This window comes from Phyllobates terribilis, unplaced genomic scaffold, assembly GCF_046119375.1.
Source record: "Phyllobates terribilis strain yellow unplaced genomic scaffold, ASM4611937v1 Scaffold_1__5_contigs__length_1240528914, whole genome shotgun sequence".
Classification (NCBI taxonomy): domain Eukaryota; kingdom Metazoa; phylum Chordata; class Amphibia; order Anura; family Dendrobatidae; genus Phyllobates; species Phyllobates terribilis.
The window spans coordinates 8666662-8682596 of NW_027362761.1; the positions used below are offsets into that span (position 1 = coordinate 8666662).

The following is a 15935-nucleotide window of genomic DNA, read 5'->3' on the forward strand; positions in this document are numbered from 1 at the left end:
TGTATGGAGCGTTATATGGGGGCCAGTATCCTGTATGGAGCATTATATGGGGGCCAGTATTCCGTATGGAGCGTTATATGGGGGCTAGTGTCCTGTATGGAGTGTTATATGGGGGCCAGTATTCCGCATGGAGCGTTATATGGGGGCCAGTATTCTGTATGGAGCATTTTATGGGGGCCAGTATTCTGTATGGAGCATTATATGGGGGCCAGTATTCTGTATGGAGCGTTATATGGGGGCCAGTATTCTGTATGGAGCGTTATATGGGGGCCAGTATTCTGCATGGAGCGTTATATGGGGGCCAGTGTTCTGTATGGAGCGTTATATGGGGGCCAGTATTCTGTATGGAGCATTATATGGGGGCCAGTATCGTGTATGGATCGTTATATGGGAGTCAGTATCCTGTATGGAGCGTTATATGGGAGCCAGTATTCTGTATGGAGCGTTATATGGGGGCCAGTATTCTGTATGGAGCGTTATATGGGGGCCAGTATTCTGTATGTAGCGTTATATGGGGGCCAGTATCCTGTATGGAGCGTTATATGGGGACCAATATCCAATATGGAGCATTTTATGGGGGTCAGTATACTGTGTGGAGCAATTCGCTGGTTTCTGAGCTATTGTGAAATTTACAATAGATAGCTAGATAGCACTCATGCAATGTAATAAGTGAAATCTTTGCATTGTACTATATATATATTTCACTTCGGTATCTGTGACTATGGCTTGCCCCCCCCCCCCTAGTTTTGATCCCGGGTACGCCCATGCACTGGGGAAAATAAGTATTTGCTACACTGCTGATTTTGTAAGTTTTCCCACCTACAAAGAATAGAGGAGTCTGTAATTTTTATTGTAGGTACAATTCAACTGTGAGAGACAGAATCTTAAAAAAATCCAGAAAATCACATTATATAATTTTTACATAATTAATTTGCATTTTATTGCATGAAATAAGTATTTGATACAATAGAAAAACAGAACTTAACCGCTTCCTGACGTTGTACATAAACATCGGCGCTTGTTGGGCTCTGTGCAGCGCTGACGTTTATGAACAGTCGACGATCCGGTGCGGAGCAGTAGCAGTGACAGGGGACATCATTGGGACATGATTGGATCAGGTCCCAATGATGTTAACCCTTTGCCATTTTCTAGATGCCGTGATCCATAGCAATCGTGGCATTTAGGAGATAGTGAGACGAGAGGGGGGGTTGTCCCACTCACCTTTCCGACGGCCCCCGTGATAGTGACGCGCCCAGAGGATGGGGACGACTCGGCGCCCAGGTCTTCTTGTTGTCTGATCTTGGGGGATGTCGCGGTGGCCGGCTCCCGGGCCCGTACCCTGGGGTCACTCTTAAAAGAAGGGGGAAGTTATATGGGATAGGGGAATGTTCGTGACACCACCTGTGGTGTCTGGAGAGGATCACCAGCGCTGCGACAGTCCTCTGAGGCCGGTGTTCAGCCAGTTTAGTTGGTGCGGCTCCCCACAGGTGGAGCGGGGCCTCAGGGCAGCGTAGGAGAAGGATGCTGGACAGAGGGGACCCAGCCGGGTCAGAGGAAGAATAGGCACATTCACAACAGTTCACTTCAGTACCTTTACTGGTGGTGTTTCTGGCACGGTCCAGGGTACTTCAGGGTGAAGGATGCATATCAGGACTCTCCCCAGTGAGCGGGTGTGGGGCCTCCTGTTCCTTGCCTTTCCTTGATAAGTTTCTGACCTGCCTGGAGCTAGGCCTAACTTGGTCTCTGTCTTGCACCTGCTGACCTGGTGGTAGAGCCTTCTATTGGAGATCACACTCCCTGGTCTCTTGGGCCTCAGTGACTCCTGACCCTGGTACGTAATCAGCTTTTGGTGTTCCTGGGACATACAGTTCGCCAGGGGTTCCGGTTGTTTCTGCTGGATCTAAGGAATCCCTGCAGACGCGGACCCGGTGTCCAGTAAATGGTTTTGGGGTGAGCTGGAAATCCCACTTATTAAACCTGACAGGGCACACCTGTGAAGTGAAAACCATTTCCGGTGACTACCTCTTGAAGCTCATCAAGAGAATGCCAAGAGTGTGCAAAGCAGTCATCAAAGCAAAAGGTGGCTACTTTGAAGAACCTAGAATATAGGACATATTTTCAGTTGTTTCACACTTTTTTGTTGAGTATATAATTTCACATGTGTTAATTCATAGTTTTGATGCCTTCAGTGTGAATGTACAATTTTCATAGTCATGAAAATACAGAAAAATCTTTAAATGAGAAGGTGTGTCCAAACTTTTGGTCTGTACTGTGTATATATATATTGAACCAATAAATCCGTATATTTATGCAAAAACAAAAAAAGTACACATATTTGGTATCGTCGCATCCGGAGCAATCCGATCTATAAAACTTTCACACTAATTACCCCCTTCTGTGCACACCGTAAAAAAAAAAAAAAAAAAAAACGGAGCAAAAAAACCTATGCTTTTTCCTCATACCGCCAAACAAAAAGTGTAATAAAATGCGATCAAAAAGCCAAATGGAAATAAAAATGGTACTGCTAAAAGGTCATCTTGTCTCACAAAAAAAAGCCGCCATGCAGCTCCATCAGTCGAAAAATAAAAAAGTTATAGCTCTCAGAACAAAGCGATGCAAAAACAATAATTTTTTCCATAAAATAGTTTTTATTGTGGAAAATCGCCAAAACATAAAAAAAACGATATGTGTGGTATCGCTGTAAACGTACTGACCAGAAGAATAAAGTTGCCTTATCACTTTTACCACATGCGGAACTGTATTAAAAAAAAAACAACTCAAAAAACAAATCCTGAATTTCTAGTTTTTGTTCATTCTAATTCCCAAAAATCGGAATAGAACATGACCAAAAAATGTCATGTACCCAAAAATGGTACCAATAAAAAAGCCAACTCGTCATAAAAAACAAAGCCCTTACATGACTCTGTCAGCCGAAATATGGAAAAATTATAGCTCTCAAAATATGGCAAAAAAAACAAAAGCGTCTTTTAGTGTGTGACAGCTGTCAATCATAAAAACCCGATATGAATCGGGTATTACTGTAATCACACCGACCCGAAGAATAAAGTCGTCTAATCACTTATACCGCATGAGGAAAGGTGTAAAAAATAAATAAAACCAATTCTTCACCTGCTGCTAATTTGTTCATTCTGCTTCCCAAAACAACACAATAAGGCACAGCACACATTTATTCTGCGCTCTGCGCTGAGCGCTTAGATCGGGGTTTCTGTGTAAATCTCTGAAATACGTGATTCAGACAGAACTCCTACCGGAAGATTCCCTGTAATGAGGCAGATGGAGGTACCATGGACGCCTTCTGGCCTATGATTCCACAGTGTCAGTTCTTTTAGGCGTGCGTAAAAGTACGGTTTGCACAGTTTTGTGCATTTCTGAAAAAAAGGACACCACTAAACAGAGGCTAGACTGAGTCCAGAGTAACTCTGCTGCCTCATTACAGTGAATGGATCCCATGGTGGTTTCATCTGAAGTACAGCACTTGGAGATTTAGATGGAAACCCCGTTGTAAGTGCTCAGCGTAGAGCGCCGGATAAACGTTATGTAAAATGTTCACAATAAAAGCTTCAACATAGGTTTTCCCCCATATGGGGTATCAGCATGCTTAGGAGAAATTGCACAACAAGTTTTGTAGTCCATTTTATCCTGTTACCCTTGCGAAAAAAAAAAATGTTGGTCTAAAATAACATTTTTGTGAAAAAAAGTTAAATGTTCATTGTTTTCTTCCACGTTCCAAAAATTCCTATGAAGCGCCTGAAGGGTTACTAAACTTCTTGAATGTGGTTTTGAGCACCTTGAGGGGTGCAGTTTTTAGAATGGTGTCACTTTTTGGTATTTTCTGTCACAAAGGAACTTCAAAGTCACTTCAAATAAGATGTGGTCCCTAAAAAAATGCTTTTTTAAATTTTGTTGGAAAAATGAGAAATCAATGGTCAACTTTTGGTTCCAAAATTGTGCTGATGTAAAGTAGACATGTGGGAAATGTTATTTATTAACTATTTTGTGTGGCATATCTCTCTGATTTAAAGGCATGAAAATTCAAATTTTGAAAATTGCTAAATTTTTGCCAAATTTCTGATTTCTTTCACAAAGTAACACAAGTCATATTGAAAAAATTTTACCACTATCATGAAGTACGAAAAAACAGTCTCAGAATCAGTGGGATCCGCTGAGTTTTTACCTCAAAGTGAGAGTGGTCAGAATTGAAAAAGTTGGCCTGGTCGCGAATGCGAAAATAGGCTCTGGCGCTAAAGGGTTAATATATGGTACAGAAACCTTTGCTTGCAATTACAGAGGTCAGACGTTTCCTGTAGTTCTTGACCAAGTTTGCACACCTTGCAGCAGGGATTTTGGCCCACTCCTCCATACAGATCTTCTCCAGATCTTTTAGGTTTAGGGGCTGTCACTGGGCAAAATTGAGTTCCAGTTCCCTCCAAAGATTTTCTATTGGGTTCAGGTCTGGAGACTGGCTAGCAATGAATACAGGTAATGAGTGATCTGTGAGAGACAGAATTCTTGCTGGTTGGTAGGTGATCAAATACTTATCTCATGCAATAAAATGAAATGTAATTATTTAAAAATCATACAATGTGATTTTCAGTTTTTTCTTTTTAGATTCGGTCTCTCACAGTTGAAGTGTACCTACGATAAAAATTACAGACCACTCCATTCTTTGTAGATGGGAAAACTTCCAAAAATCTATCACTTATTTTCCCCACTGTACATGTGTGTATATTGACCATATCGGATGTGCAGCTGCTTATTAACTTATGTAAATTATAAAACAAGGCCATCAAACCTATTTATTTATTTAATAAGATATACAGTATATCAAACTTTGTTTCATTCACTTGTCCTAGTTGAAAGGGCATTGACCATGAACAGAAAGTCACTGTCTCACACACTCTAACCTGCCCATTATAACCCACTTAAGCTCCTAAATCTACATACTATATCTACTTCTTTACTTCTCCAAATATTTGAAACTATTCAATCTAACAAAGTTCCTGGCCGTACGTCACGGTGCATACGCCATCAATGGAGTTCTCAGATGTTAACTTTCTCTCTCTCTGCTCCTCTGCTGTCTTCTTACACACACACACACCCAGGTGAAGATCACCTTGACCAGAGGGTATCCTTCCTTCTCTCCTTGCTAACACTTAACTGACTTCCTATTCTCTTAACTACCCAGAGATTACCCAATCCTCCTCCCCACTATGAGCCAGTCCTACAGTTATAAAGTGAACATGTCTCCAGGTTTGACCGATATGAGATACGGCCACCAAACTTTCAGCCCTCTTATACAGCATTCTATAATGCTGTATAGAAGCCCCCGATCTGGCCTGCAAGACAAGAAAAAGAGCTTTTAGTATACTCACCTAGGGGGCGGTCTGGTCTGAGGGATGTTGCTCATTTTGGCCTGGCACCTCTCTTCTCCTTGCGATCGCTGTCTTCCTTCTTGCTTCGTGTGGATGACGCATCCCTCCCTCATCCACACAGCCTCCCTGAGATCACGCTAGCACGCAAGCATACTTCTCTGCCCTGACATGTAAACTATTACAGTGTGAATGCGCCATGGTTCTTTGACCTTTCCTGGCGCCTGCACACTGCAGTACTTTGCGCTGCTCTCATCAGGTCAGAAAAATAAGTATGCAAAGTAGTGCAATGCCAGGAAGACTGTGTGGATGATGAAGGGATGAGTCATCCACACGAAGCAGAGAAGGAGGACGGCAATCGCAAGAAGACGGACCAAGACGAGCAACACCCATCGGACCAGACGGCCCCCAGGTGAGTATAATAAAAGATATTTCTCTTGTCATGCAGGTCGGATCGGGGGCATATATACAGTATTATAGAATGCTGTATATGAGGGCTGAAAGGTGGTGGCAGACTCTTATATCGGTCAAACCTGGTGATAGGTTCCCTTTAACTCTGTCTTCCCTACTAACAGGAAGTGCAGCCACAGAAGCATAACTGTTAAATACAATACAATAAAATACATGTAAAAATACATTTGTACACATTTAAATGACAGGAGTTATCGGAGGAGGGGAACGCCATCCTCACAATTTTTTTTCTTACCAAACTGCAACTGCCACGATTTTCATCACTGCTTCATTCAGACATTGGCATACATTGATTAATGGAGTTCCTCTCTCTCCCATTTTGCCTAGCAGAAGACCTGAAAAAATGGCATATATGCAATTTAAGAATTTAAACTGAAAAAAAATCAAGGAAAGAAAAAGGGAGGGCACTCTTGTGGGGTAATTTCTTTATCCTGAGGGTCACTGGTAACACTATGAGGTGCAATGTGTATGTAACACAATGATGAGGCTTTCCCAAAAATTCTTGAGATAGGAGCTGTTTAGTAGTATACCTCCCACTGAGATTGGCTTGCTCACCTTGTTGTGTTGTGCTAAGTGTTCAACACCTTCACTCTGGATTATCTGGTCAGCTGATTCTGACATTTCCCTGGCATGGATTGTCCGGTAGCAAATAGAGACAGAGCAGGGTTTTTATGAGTGGACAGCTCCACCGAAAGTCAGTCCAGATAATCAAGATAATGTGTTGTTTATAATGGTATACAGACAATGTATTTGAGGACTGTACTGGTACTTTCAGCAGGTCACCAGATACAGAATAGTTAGACATGATTAGTGATGAGGGAATTTGTTCAAAATCCGAACTTACAACTTAAATTCGACATGAATATGGCACATTCGGATTCGTGATCAGAAATGCGAGTAAAATGTCTTAAATTCTGGAAAAATCGGCATCGTTCGGCGAATAAATGCGGGAACGTGATTGTGGGGCAACTACAGCGCTTTTAGCTGTTTTGATATTATAGTGATTGTGTATGATGAGCGGAGGGATGTGGTAGATGACTGGGGGGGCTGGTGATAGCTCAGAACAGGTCAGATCAGCGGCGCGCTTGTAATTTTTTTATTCTTCCTGTAGCTGGTAACTTTAAGTCAGCAAAGCGCGGCTAGCCAATCAGAGCACAGGAAGTCACACACTGTCCAGACACAAGGGCTTCTGCAATTGGCTGCTGAAATCACATGTCCTCTCTATATAAAAAGCGGCCATGTTACCTCAGCACCATTTCATGCATGACACTGCTGGAGACAGACGCTGCTGCTGAGTGTGTGCCTGTGTACTGAGAGATATTAGCTAGATAGATGTGCGTTTGTATGGAAGTCAGATCAGAATTACCCAGCCACCAACACAGCATGGGCTTGAACCTCATTGAAGAGCCTGACATATGAGTGTGTGCGTTGGGTTGGCTGTAGTGGAAGAGATTTTGGTTCCTAATTCTACAAGTTCTACTGTAGTGAAATTGATGCCACTTTGCTGGTGTCTGCCACTAATTTTTGGAAATGTGGGGAATCCTGATTGGGTCTCCATCTATTGGGTTGGCTGTAGTAGAAGAGGTTTTGGTCTGCATTATTCTACTTCTACTCTAGTGAAATTGATGCCAATTTGTTGGCGTTCGTCCCTAATATATGGAAATGTGAACACTCCTGGTTAGGTCTCCATCTCCTTGGCTTGCCTTAGTGGAAGAGGTTTTGGTCTCCATCCATTAGTATAGTTATACTGTAGTGAAATTAATTATTTGGCGCAGATATTGTTCTCCACAAAGGGGTACACAAACATGATTAACTCAAAATTGGTTTTCAATAAAGAACCATCAGCTGCCCCATCAAACGCATCTGCTGCTTCTTCCTCCTCCTCTGTTACCGTGCCAAGTAGTGTCACACAGTTCTCTGACCGCAGAACCTATGGTTGTATACTCGCTCTAGTCAGGCTGAGTGAGAGCCCGTCAGCTGTAACAGAAGCGGACATGCCTGCTGTTTTTTTCATTGAACACACCACATGTTTCTCAATCCACCGTAACGTCTTCGCCTGCACCTCATTCACGGTCTAGCAGTTTGTCAGTTTCACCGTACTCCGCCCTCTCTCAGCACTGCAGCCAACCCGCAGTAGTGGTCACGTAAAAGATTGTTACCTCCTACACATGACAAAGCTAAGAGGTTGAACTCCACCATCTCCAATCAGTACACCATGGAAATGGTGGTCTTAGGCCCTAAGTTTTTTAAATGTTAACAGTTCTGATTGTGTCTCCATCTGCTGGGTTGGCACTAGTGGAAGCAGTGTCAGTCCCATTATACTAGGGAAATTGATGCAACTTTGATCATTTTAGGCCCTAATTTATTTAAAAGTGATCACTCCTGATTGGGCCTCCATCTATTGGGTTGGCTGTAGTGGAAGAGGTGTGGTTCCTAAATCTACAATTTGTACTTTAGTGAAATTGATGCCACTTTGCTGGTGTCTGCCACTAATTTTTGGAAATGTGGGGAATCCTGATAGGGTCTCCATCTACTGGGTTGGCTGTAGGGGAAGAGGTGTTGGTCACCATTATACTAGTTCTACTCTACTGAAATTAATTCTTTGGTGCAGATATTTTTGTCACAGGGGTACACAAGATATAATCAAAATTGGTTTTCTTAGTACTGTGGTATATAAAGCAAGCTATATTTCATCTTTTCATTTTTCGGTGCTGATATTGTAATTACATTACATTAGTAATGAGAGAGCACTAAATGTGGTCAACTTAATGGTTCAGCGGTTTCTCAAAACCTACCCAGATCTGCCAGAGCTGCTTGTGAAAGTACAAACCATGTTTGCCCATTTCAAAAAGTCAGCTATAGCTTCCGCCACCCTGGCAGTGCTTCAGCAGCGTTAGCAGCTTCAAGCTCACCAAATGTTCTGCGATGTCACCACATGTTGGAAATCAACATGGCAGATGTTGGGAAGATTTGTGAGCAGCAGAGGGCAGTTGTTGAGTACCAGTTTCAACACGCCCTCGGCATTCAGGTCAGCCTCCGCACATAAGAGCTGATGAGTGGGCATGGATGTCTGACATCTGTGCCGTCCTCCAAAACTTTGAGGACTCCACCAAGATGGTGAGCGGCGATGATACCATAATTAGCGTCACCATCCGGTTTCTCTGTCTACTGAAATGCTCGCTGCTCACAGTTAAAGAGGAGGCATTGCAAGCGGAGCAAGGAACTATGCAGCCCAGCCTCATCTCATCTCAACGTGGATTGGGTGATAATGAGGAAAAGGAGGATAAGGACGAGAACATGGACAGTCGTCCTCTTGGTGAGGACAGGGAACTCTTGGCTGTCTTGGAAATGTTGATACCCCTCTTTCAGTCTGTGGGAAAGTGATATGAGTTTCGCTTAATGACCTTCAGTGGTTTAAACTGTGGCTTTGCTTATGCACGTTATTTCTCAAAACACATTGCAGATCAGGCCATTGTCCAACTCTATAGTGATTAAATTCAAGGTGTAAAGAAAGATGTGATTAAGCACCACTGAGAAGTGTGAGCTGATGTTGGACGGGCTGCCATAGCTTATGCAACAAGCTGCATTAGAGGACTTCTTGGGAGAAATGACAGCCGAAGTAGATACGGTTTCCTTCTATGCCAGTCCTTTCACCGAGCTAAAGAATATGGCTGTGGTGAAATACAACTCTCACCGAGAAGCAGTGTCAGACTGAAGAACATTGAGCCCACCAGAGGATTTGATTGTGAGGGACCACCTTTCTCCCCCACTAAAGAGCCCAATAGCAGCTGCAAGGTTTGCGCTATGAACTCTCCTGAAGGAGAAGCCAGGGCCCACTGGAGGATTCTCCAATTTTCTGGTGGGCCCATCCAACCCTGCTGAGAAGCAGCCCTGGCTAAAAAAAAAGTCTGTGTGAAGGTTCACGGACACTCTATGGCTCCTTTTTTACAGAGGTGGAAACCCACGCAAACACAAGGAGAACATACAAAATCCTTGCAGATGTCCTTGGTGGGATTTGAACCCAGGACCCCAGCGCTGCAAGGCTTCAGTGCTAACCACTGAGCCACTGTGCTGCCGTTCTCCCTCTGATATCCAACATACTGGAGAAACTTGCACCTACTGCCACTCTGTATATTCAGCTCCTTTGTGAGAAACTAATGTATTTGGGCATCCACTCAGACTACCAAATAAAATTCCTGAGAAGGAAATTGGGGATGTCTTCGCTACTGGTACTGGGGGCACTGCTAATACCATGGTGTAGTGCCATAGTTCACTGTAAATATTCCAGACTGGTAGGAGCCAAGCAGATTCCCACAGAAAAGTACCAGCAGTAATGTTCTGGGACCCGTGCTTGTGGAAGGTGGGGACGACACCGGGAGAAATAGTGGCGGCTGAGGACAGAGTATGGAGACCCGGCTGCTGCCGCCATGAGGTTCTGAAAAGCTTCCGCCTCCACAAGCTTAAAAGGCAATATTTCAAGTGCAAGCAGCTGTCCAGAAATGTGCCAGTTTAGTATTGCGACCTGTCGGTGGGTGTGTGGCCGGCTGCATAATTGCGCTTTCATTCCAAGTAACAGAAAACTAAGGAGATGGATGGCCTCATTATCATCACAACCTGCAAGGTTTGCGCTATGAACTCTCCAGAAGGAGTAGCCAGGGCCCATCGGAGGATTCTCCGGTTCTCTGGTGGGCCCGTCCAATCCTGCCGAGAAGCAGCCCTGGCTAAGAAAAGTCTGTGTGAAAGTTGCCGGACACTCTATGGCTGATTTTTTACCATGGACTGGCTCCAGCAATCAATAAGATTGCAATCTATAAGATCCCTTCACTGGCTCCCAATTTCCAGCATATCCAGTTCAAACTACTAACACTGACGTACAAAGCCATCCATAACCTGTCTTCTCCGTACATCTCTGAACTAATCTCCCGATATAATCCCTTATGTAATCTCTGATCCTCCCAAGACCTCCTTCTCTCCACGCCTATTTGTTCCTCACCCAATCGCCTCCAATACTTCTACCAAATATCTCCCATCTTCTAGAATTCTGTGCTTCTACACATCCGATTTGCCACCACATTCGGATCCTTCAGACACAACCTGAAAACCCATCTCTTCAAGACAGCATACAGCCTGCCATTGCCTCGCTGCCACCTCAACACTACCGCAGCTCATGCAAATCCACAACCTACTGTCTCCTTCCCCACCATCCTGTAGAATTTAAAGACGCAAGTACAGGATCTATAAGACTTAGGCTATGTGCCCACGATGCAGAAATGCTCAGGATTTTTTCCTGAGCGTTTCTGCATCTCCCTGGCAGAAAAAAACGCATGCGGATTGTACATGTGTTTTCCTGCCAGGGACATGCGGAAGTGAAGCATTCTTCACTTGCATTTCCGCATGCGGGTTGTCAAGCGATTTCCAAGCGATTTTAGCATCACTTGGAAAGTGCTTGACAACTTGGTCACACTATATAAATCCATGCAAAAGGCATGGATTTATATAGTGTGACCGAGAGAATGTCAAAAAATAAAAAAGTAAATCTATACTTACCCTCCGATGGCCCGTGCTGTCTTGCTTCACCGTCCCGGCTGCCAGCAGTGGTAGAGTGAAGGACCTGCCGACGTCAGCATCGCGTGACCCGTCACATGACTCTGACGTCAGCGCAGGTCCTTCAGTCCATCGCGAAGTGCCGGGAAGCAAGGAGGAGCACACTGCGGGCCGCCAGAAGGTAAGTATATATTTATTTTTTATTTCATTATTTTTTTTACAGCTTTTTTAATGGTACCTGGGTGTGGATGAGAGTCTCCTCTCCTCTACACCCGGGTACCATCCGCAGATTAGAACGCGCCAATTACACAAGTACAGATGCAGTCTTGCGGAATTGGCGCGTTCTAATGCAAGTCAAAGGCGGCAAAAATGCAGCACTTCCGCAAAATAATTGGTAGTGCTGCGTTTTTTTCCGCAATGATAATCCGCAGCGGAAGTTTCCGCATCATGTGCACAGCACATGCGGATTATCATTGGGGGACATGGCAGGCCTTCTACCATGCGTTTTTTAAGCGTTTCTGCAGCATTTTTGCCGCTGCGGAAACGCTTAAAAAACGCATCGTGGGCACACAGCCTGAGGCTAAGTGCCCACGATGCAGAAATGCTGCAGATTTTTTCCGCATCTCCCTGGCAGGAAAAACGCATGTGGATTATACTGTACATGCGGATTTTACATGCGTTTTTCCTGCCAGGTAGAAGCGCTTGTCAAGCGTTTTTGCATGCATTTCTGCATGCGGGTTACCAAGAGCTTTTCCAAGCGATTTTAGCATCACTTGGAAAAGTGCTTGACAACTTGGTCACACCATATAAATCCATGCACCCAGCATGGATTTATAGTGTGACCAAGTTAATAGTTAAAAAAAAGAAAGAAGAAAAATGGTAAAAAAATAAATGGCTCGCGATGGTCTAAAAGGACCTGCGGTGACGTCATTTAGTCATGTGACAGGTCACGCGACCGCCAACGTCACATGACTAAATGACATCACCGCAGGTCCTTTTAGACCATCGCGAGCCGTACAAGAGTCCGAACGCATCGTACAGGAGACCAGGGGACATCGGAAGTTAAGTATAATGTTTATTTTTTATTTTAAATTCTTTTTTTAACTGGTACTATGGTAACTGGGTCTAGAGGAGAGTCTCCTCTTCTCCAGACCCGGGTACCATCCGCACATTGAATTGCTTAATATCCGCATGTGCACATGCACTCATGCGGATATTAAGCGAATCAATGCAAGTCAATGGCGGCAATTATGCTGCGTGTCCGCAAAATTAATGGACATGCTGCATATTTTTCTGCAATGATAATCAGCAGCGGAAATTTCCGCAGCATGTGAACAGCACATGCGGATTATCATTGGGGATCATGGGGCACGTAGTACCAAGCGTTTTTGCTGTGGAAATTCCATGGCAAAAATGCTTGGAAAACGAATAATGAGCACGCAGCCTTAAGATCCAACATGGTACCTTGGCAAAGCCCAGTTTCAGGTGCATCTCACTGAATCATCAAAAAGTTAATTTATCTCTTTTTTTATGACTTTTGTGTTTTCATTAGCTGCAAGCCATAATCATCAACATTAACAGAAATAAACACTTGAAATAGATCACTCTGTTTGTAATGACTCTATATCATATATGAGGTTCACTTTTTGTATTGAAGAACTGAAATAAATTAACTTTTTGATGATATTCAAATTTAGTGAGATGCACCTGTATGTTCTCCCTCTGATATCTAACAATAACAAACAGGTCATGCTGGAGAAACTTGCACCTACTGCCACTCAGTGTCTTCAGCTCCTTTGTGAGAAACTAATGTATGCTCAGCCAGTCTACCAAATAAAATTCCTGAGGTATGGAAATTGTGGATGGCTTCGCTTCTGGTACTAGGTGCTAATAGCAAACCGTGGCATGCCACAATTCACTGGTTATTCCTGGCTGGTTGGAGACAAGCTCAATTACACAGAAAAGTACCAGCAAGCTAAGGAGAAGGTGGCCTCTATCATCATGAAGGGGTTTACTCATTGTCTAGTAGTCTGGTTTTTATACTAAAGATCCTGCTCATTTTTATAGTTTAAGTGAGCACGCAAAGACCATGGATTCTGCAGCAGCACATCCAGGTCAGGATAATGGCAGAGAAATTGCTGTACCATCAGGTTGAGGATACGAGCCATGCAAGGCATGTGTGTGAGCTTGCCCCAGCATAGGGCAGCCACCAGGTTTGCACCGTTATCGCACATGGCTTTCCCTTGCTCCAGGTTCAGTGGACACAGCCATTGTTCAAACTCGGCCTGGAGAGCTGTCTACAACTCTTCAGCTGTATGACTGCGATCTGCAAGGCACATTCATTTTAACACTGCCTGATTGCGATGAGCCCTGGCTGCGCAGTACGGAGGTGGGGGTGAGTCTCTCTGCACTGTTGGAACATGTGTCTCATTAAAGAAGTTGTCCACTACTTTATATGAAACCCCCAATGTATCCCCCCGGGGCCCAGAAGTGTTTTTGTAAATACCTTACGGTGCTTTTTCTGCCTCTCATAGGCATCACGTGACCCGTCACTGATGTCACGTCAAGTGAGGCGTGACATGAGTGACCCGCTCCCCGTGGTGGATGCTGGGCTGTGGGCAGGGTTACCCATGCATCACACCCAGCATCCACTGCACGCTTTCCCAGTGAATGAGGAGAGTGAGAGCGCGCGGTGGATGCGGGGTGTGACGTGCTGGGTAATCCCGCCCACAGCCCAGCATCCAGCGTGGAACGCAGAAGTGAATACCCTCTGCTGCAGCCGGAACTTGTGTCTAGTGGTTTAGTTCTCCAACCCTAGCTTTTAGTAGGTTAGTTTTTTCAACCCCTGTTGTATATTAGTTTAGTTCTCCATGTTCTGGTGTGTATTTATTTCTTTCTCCAACCCATCCCCAGGGGTTAACGTCTGGTGACGAGGGTTTGGATTGATTCTCGGACCCTACTTCGTCCGGGCCCGGATCAACAAAAAAAAGATTGGGCATCGCTACATATGCTTTCCCCCTCTTGAGTCTGTGAAGCTTTGTATCAGACCTCTGATGCCCCGGAATAGAATGTATGAACACTGTAGACTCGTCCATCTGAGCTTCCCCAGTCAGTTGGCCCGTTGGAGAGTTGTGACGTGAGTGAAAACAAGGGTAATTGGGGTGCCACCTCTGAAGACTGTACTGTTTGTGATGTTAAGTTGGAGGAAGAGGAGCAGAGGCCACTTGATGCAGCGCTTGTCATCTACCGGAGCGTATGTTCTTCCTGCCCCCCACTACAAGGCGTACCGCTGTGCGACTCCCAAAGAAAGGGAGTGCAGTCCAGTAACAGAAGTTTTCAAAATGCCTCACAATTGCTCACTGCAGCAAAACAAACCTACTTCTCTTCTCTCATCTCATACGTGTCTCACAACCCTAAACAGCTATTCAGTACTTTCAAGTCCCTCCTCTGTCCACCAGCTCCCCCTCCCTTTCCTCTCCTCTCATCTCAGCTGAAGACTTAGCCTCATTCTTCAAGCAGAAGATTGACAACATAGGGAAAAGCTTTTGCTTAAAGTCCCAACAGCCCCTTCTCATAACGACTCAACTCTCCTCCTCCAAAACCAGCTTATCCGCCATCATGGAAGATCATCTTTACTCTCCAAATCACATCTCACCACCTGTGAACTTGACCCAATACCATCCCACCTCATTCCAAACCGTACCACAGTCTTCAGCCCAAGCCTAACCCTCCTCTTCTACCTGTTACTAACAACTAGTGTCTTCCCCTCATGATTCAAACATACCTCAATCACACCCATCCTCCAAAAGCCCTCCCTTGACCCATCCTATGTTTAGCTATCGCTCTATCTCACTTCTCCCCTATGCCTCCAAACTACTGGATCAACACATCTATTTTGAACTGTCCTCCCACCTCTCCTCCTGCTCCCTCTTTGACTGCTTACAATCTGGCTTCCGACCTCACCATTTGACTGAAACTTCCCTGACTAAAGTCACCAACGACCTACTAACTGCCAAATCCAAGCAAGACTACTCTGTCCTCCTCCTCCTAGACCTGTCATTTGCCTTCGACACAGTAGACCACACCCTCTTACTACAGACTCTCATCTCTCGGCATCACAGACTTGGCCCTGTCTTGGATCTTTTCATACCTAACCAACAGGACATTCAGTGTCTCCCACTCACACACCACCTCCTCATCTCAACCCCTATGTGTCTGTGTCCCCCAAGGTTCAGTTCTCCATCTACACCTTTGGCCTGGGACAGCTCATAGTGTCATGGTCTTTCAGTATCACCTCTATGCTGATGGCACACAGATCTATCTCTCTGGACCTGATAGCACCTCCTTACTAACCAGAATCCCACAATGTGTCTCCTGTATTTCATCTTTCTTCTATGCTAGATTTGTAAAAATTTAAATGGATAAAACAGAATGCATCATCTTTCCACCATCTCATTCATCCCCCCTCATAAACTGACCTATTTATCTAAGTGAATGGCTGACCACTCTCCCCAGTCCCACAAGCTTGAC

General features: G+C 44.5%; 1 protein-coding gene across 1 annotated transcript in view; it reads right to left on the minus strand.

Annotated features, from left to right (window-relative positions):
• Positions 1–15935, minus strand: part of LOC141166626 (excitatory amino acid transporter 5-like) — a 926734-nt gene that overhangs the window by 381046 nt on the left and 529753 nt on the right. Inside the window, exon 6 of the mRNA XM_073653531.1 lies at positions 6097–6196. Within this exon, the coding sequence (XP_073509632.1) occupies positions 6097–6196 (100 nt within the window). The remainder of the gene's footprint in view (positions 1–6096; positions 6197–15935) is intronic.